Source organism: Bos indicus x Bos taurus, unplaced genomic scaffold (genome assembly GCF_003369695.1).
Source record: "Bos indicus x Bos taurus breed Angus x Brahman F1 hybrid unplaced genomic scaffold, Bos_hybrid_MaternalHap_v2.0 tig00011759_arrow_arrow_obj, whole genome shotgun sequence".
Classification (NCBI taxonomy): Eukaryota; Metazoa; Chordata; class Mammalia; order Artiodactyla; family Bovidae; genus Bos; species Bos indicus x Bos taurus.
The window spans coordinates 12367-17260 of NW_020867923.1; the positions used below are offsets into that span (position 1 = coordinate 12367).

Below are 4894 nucleotides of genomic sequence, written 5' to 3' on the forward strand. Positions count from 1 at the left end.
AAAGTATAATGGGAAAGAATCTGGGGAGAATATATGTATATCACGGAATCACTTTGCTGTACTGTGAACTAATACAGCATTAGAAATCAATTATATTTTAATTTTTAAAAAGTCACATCCAGACTAAAGAATTCAAATTAACAAGAAAAAGACTGCCCAATTTTTATTTTTTTTAAATTACATAGAAGTGATTTTTATTTTTTAAATTGTATTTTATTTTTAAACTTTACAATATTGTATTAGTTTTGCCAAATATCGAAATGAATCCGCCACAGGGATACCTGTGTTCCCCATCCTGAACCCTCCTCCCTCCTCCCTCCCCATACTCTCCCTCTGGGTCGTCCCAGTGCACCAGCCCCAAGCATCCAGTATCGTGCATCAAACCTGGACTGGCGACTCGTTTCATACATGGTATTATACATGTTTCAATGCTATTCTCCCAAATCTCCCCACCCTCTCCCTCTCCCACAGAGTCCATAAGACTGATCTATACATCAGTGTCTCTTTTGCTGTCTCGAAAGAATACATTTGAATCAGTTCTAATGAGATGGATGAAACTGGAACCTATTATATAGAGTGAAGTAAGCCAGAAAGAAAAACACCAATACAGTATACTAACGCATATATATGGAATTTAGAAAGATGGTACCAATTTTTATTTTAAGTGGGCAAAGATCGAAACAGGAATTTCACTAAAGAAGATATTCAGACGGCTCAACATCATTGCACATGAGGGAAAGAAACTAAAAAGGCAAGGAGATACCGTCACAGTGGAGTGCAGTGCTGAAAACTGACCATGTAGGTAATACAAGTGCTCCTGAGGGTGTACAAAGCTCAGAACCCTCACATATGCCATGGGATATAAACTCATCTAACTACTCAAAAGAACTCTCTGAGGCTACCTTCTCAAACTAAATATATGCCAAATTTATGATGAAGCAGTTCCACACCCACCAGGAGGAAAGTGCTAGCCCTCCTATTTTCATCACACCATTCACATCAACGTTACTTTGAATGAGCCAAAATTTGCAAACGAAGGCAATGTCATCATATTTTAGAGTCCATACATAACTGGAAGAATAGTCATACATAAAATACTATTTTCAAGACAAAACCAAGCAATACCAACAATGAGTTATTGATACATGTAAAAACATGAGTAATCCCCTACTAAGCGAGGTAAGTCAGAAAGTCGCCTTTCAATGGCATTGACTCTTCCCACTGTCACGCAGTCATCTCCACAAATAAAGGCTCGTGGATGCAAAGGGCACAGGGTTGGAGGCGAGAGTTTCCAGGGAGAAGCAAACTGTGATGTCCCCACGTCTGTCCTCTGGGCTCTGCATCCTCAGGTGAATCTCGTCATGAGAGGGAGCGAGGCTCAGCCATACCCCTCAGCCCAGCTCCTAGTGGCCACCACACCTGCAGAGCCAATAGAGTCTCAGGTCCGAGAGTCAGACCCATTTCATTCATTCTGGGCTCTGCCTCAAGGCATATGCGACCTTAGTTCCTCAACCCAGGATCGAGCCCCTGCCCCCTGCATGGAAACTCACAGGCTCAACCACTGGACCAACAGGGAAGGCCCTGGAGAATCATACAGCTTAGCTCCAGGCAGGACAGGACCGCCCAGCCCCACCGGCAACTCCAGAGCCATTCCCCGGACGTCCGCGCAGGGGCACAGGGGTGCTCACCTGGTGTAGTAGGTCCAGGTGAGGCCATAGGTGAGGAGGAAGCCAGCCCCCATGAGGGCCCCTCTGATCAGGGTGAGGACCAGGGGCCAGGAGCCCTGCTGCTCCTCAGTCTCACAGCTGCAGGGAGGGGGGCCTTCTGGGGAAGGGAGAGGGGGTGAAGCTCAGTCCCCAGACCCAGCCCTCCCAAAGGCACACACCTGCCCAGGCTGCCCGTCCCCAGCACCTGCCCTACAACTCACTCTGCACAGAGAGGCTGAAGGAAACTTGCTGGGAGCCCAGAGGGTTCTGCGCTCGGCAGGTGACTTCTCCATCTCCAGCCGGTACTTGTGGTATCTCCAAGACCCCGGTGCTGGAGATGGGGGTAGCCTCCAGGGTGGGAGACCCTTGGAACCAGCTCAGCTGTGCAGAGGGATTGCTGTCAGCAACACACAGCAGCTGCAGCGCCTGGCCTTCTGAGATGAGAATAGATGCGGTGTTCTGCAGAATCTTGTGGGCTTTGGGGGAAAGCCCAGTGGGAGAGCTGGGGGAGGCTGAGGTCTCCTCCTCCCTCCTTCCCAGGATCTCCTGGCTTCGCTTTGTCCTCCCCTGGCTGGCCAGCTGGGTTCCCTGTGGTCCCAGGGCTGGACCTTCCCACCCTAAGCAGGCTGAGCCAACGTGTCTGGGCCTCGTATCTTCAGGGGAGGCTTGGTGTCTCAATGGGACAGGCCTGGGCTGTTTGGTGGAAAGAAAACACAGAGCCTCAAGGCTTGAGATGTTGATTCAGTGAAGGCAGCAGGAGATGGGACTAAGGAGGCTTTTGTGGAAGAAAGCCACACAATAGAACCATGGTGAAGGAAATGGGCTTTGAACAGGGTGTGTGAGTGTGTATATATGTGGGGTGTATGTGTGTGTGCCTGTGTGAATGTGTGCCTGAGTGCACGTGTGCCTGAGTGCACATGTATATGTCCATGAGTGTATGTGTGCATGATGGTGCCTGTGCTGTGGGTATATCTCTGTGTACATGTGTGATGTGTGTGTGCCTGTGTGCATGGGCGTTTCTGTGCATGTCTCAGTGTATGTTCATGTGTATGTATTATGTGTGTGTGCCTGTGTGTGTGAGTCTCAGTGTGTATTGCATGTGTGTGTGCTCTAGTGCTTGGGAGGTGTGGCAGGCTGGTGATTTTCTCCTTGCTCTTCCCATATCTGATCACATTCAAGCCCACTCCCCGGCCCCACCTTGGAGGCAGTCCCAGGAGCAGGACCCAGCCCTGGAGAGGAGAGGTCCTGTCCTACCTGTGACATTTCTGAAGGAGAGGCTGATGCGGAGGTTCCTCGGAACATCTGGGGCAGAAAGACATGGGCTTGCTGCAGAGGGAGGAGTGGGATGGAAACTGACCAGCACCCCAGGAGGGAAACCAGGAATGGGGGGGCTGTCCTTCATGGTCACTCCCACCTCAGCTCCCAGGGCGCAGACCCATAGAAGAGTGGGCTTGCCTTCTCTCTACACACGCACACACACGCACACACCCACACACACACACCACCGCCCTCAGGGACCCCATCGCCCCTCCACACTCACAGGAGACGTTGAGAAGGACGGTTCTCTCTAGGGTCACCTGCTGGAATGTCACCAGACAGGTAAGGTTGGTGCCGTGGTCCTGGGGCCTCGGGGTGAGGGTGAGCTCCGAGGAGTGGAGGGTGTCTGGGTTCATGGCATCAAGGGCGTCCCCCGCCCAGGAGAACAGGAGAGGGTGTAGCTCATCACAGGCTAGTGACAGTCTGCAGGTCAGCTTTGTGGGGCGGCCAGACTCCAGAGGCTCCAGAAAATGGATGTCGGGTTTCCCTGGAGAAAGGGAGATGAGGAGACGGAGATGCCTGGACGCAGGGGTGTGGGGACCCAGAGGGTCAGGGTCACAACTCCTTCCCAGTTCTGGGTCTCTCGTGAACCCTCAAACCCCAAGACCTGGAGCAGGGAGGGCTCCTATACCCTGTTCCTGTTCTAATAGAGGAGTCTCCATGGGCCAGGGTCCTCTCCTGGGCCCCCTGTCATACCTGTCACCTGCAAATTCAGCTTCTTATCTTTGTAATTGTATCTCACATCACGTCCTGTCTCCACTCGGAAGTAGTAGACTCCTGAGTCGCTCAGCCTGGCCTGTCTGATGCTCAGGGAGCAGTCATTGTTGCTGGGGTCCCCGAGGAGGCTGAATCGGCCCCGGGTCTCTGGCTTCACTCGTTTCCTTGGGTCGTTTGTGGCCACAGCATCATTGGTGTGGTGGTCTTTTTCCCGGAACCAGTAGATGAAAAGTTCGGCAGAGTAATACCGGGGATATCCCAAATTCCAGGGGTAGGAGAAGGAGCAGGTCACGTGGATGTCCATGCACGCCTTCACCGCCACTGATTCCTGCACTTCGAGCGCATACCCTGGTAATTCCTGCAGGGACCCTGGGGAACACAGAGGCTCAGCGGCAGCTCCAGCCCCTCCCCACGCGTGCTCCCCTCCTCCAGCCGTGAGCCCCGTCCCCCACCTCCCCACTCACCCCCCCACAGCAGGGGCAGCAGCAGCAGGGGCACCATGTCAGCATCCGCCAGCACAGAGCCGGTTCAGGTCCCTCTGCTGGGGAGGGAAGCGCCCCGAATGTGGGGAGGGAACGAGGAAGCCCCAACAGGAAGCCAGAGGGTGACAGAGACAGAGCCTTGGCCAAGCAGAGAAGGGGAACTTGGACGCCCCAGGCCATGGAGGAGGGGTGGCCTTGAGAAGGCAGAAGGTCCCACCCCACACCCTACACCGCAGGGGGAGATCCTAAGGCCCCCAGAGGCCGAGAGGCTTCACTGCACTTGGCTCTGACATGACCACCTGTCCAGTGATGCTCGGGTCCACGCTGGGATCACCCAGCGGGCGGCACAACCAGAAAAGAAAAACCGTGTCCAGCCCTGGTCATCGGGTGGGACCAACCCTGCAACAGAGAAACACTGAACTTTTTGGAAAAGAACACTGAAAGATTTCTCAAAACCATTCAGACTTGGGCAGGAAGACTCACATACGCTGGAGGGTGGAACCCAGGAAGGAAAGCTGAGCGTGAAAAGCTCCTTTGCCCAGAAGGGTTTTCAGAACAGGGCACACAGGCTGTGTGTCTTCATGGATCTGAGGGTCTGTGGGACCAGCCGACCCGGACACAGGCCCACGCAAAGTGGGGTGGTAAAAGAAGAACTTTGCCCGATTCAGCTGG

At 53.3% G+C, this 4894-nt stretch overlaps 1 protein-coding gene across 2 annotated transcripts; it reads right to left on the reverse strand.

Moving 5' to 3' along the window:
• Positions 1–628: 628 nt before the first annotated feature.
• Positions 629–4344, reverse strand: LOC113889326 (sialic acid-binding Ig-like lectin 14). 2 transcript variants are annotated; one of them, XM_027536019.1, is made up of 7 exons: positions 4205–4344; positions 3720–4109; positions 3247–3510; positions 2961–3008; positions 1928–2140; positions 1689–1824; positions 629–1419 (listed from the first exon to the last, which is right to left on the reverse strand). In XM_027536019.1, exons 1-7 carry the CDS (start codon positions 4239–4241, stop codon positions 1404–1406), a joined length of 1104 nt encoding a protein of 367 aa, XP_027391820.1. In that variant the 5' UTR covers positions 4242–4344; the 3' UTR covers positions 629–1403. The 2 variants fall into 2 exon arrangements, with proteins under 2 accessions (XP_027391820.1, XP_027391819.1); XM_027536018.1 differs by having other exon boundaries at positions 1928–2182.
• Between the last annotated feature and the right edge of the window lie 550 nt (positions 4345–4894).

Excerpts from the sequence above, each read along its gene's own strand:
- LOC113889326 (XM_027536018.1), bottom strand. The coding sequence starts at position 4,241 with ATGGTGCCCCTGCTGCTGCTGCCCCTGCTGTGGGGGG. Across the intron at positions 3,009-3,246 it reads CGTCCTTCTCAACGTCTCCT|ATGTTCCGAGGAACCTCCGC; the intron begins GTGAGTGTGGAG and ends TTTCTGCCCCAG. Across the intron at positions 2,183-2,960 it reads CTCCTTCAGAAATGTCACAG|CCCACAAGATTCTGCAGAAC; the intron begins GTAGGACAGGAC and ends TTTCCCCCAAAG.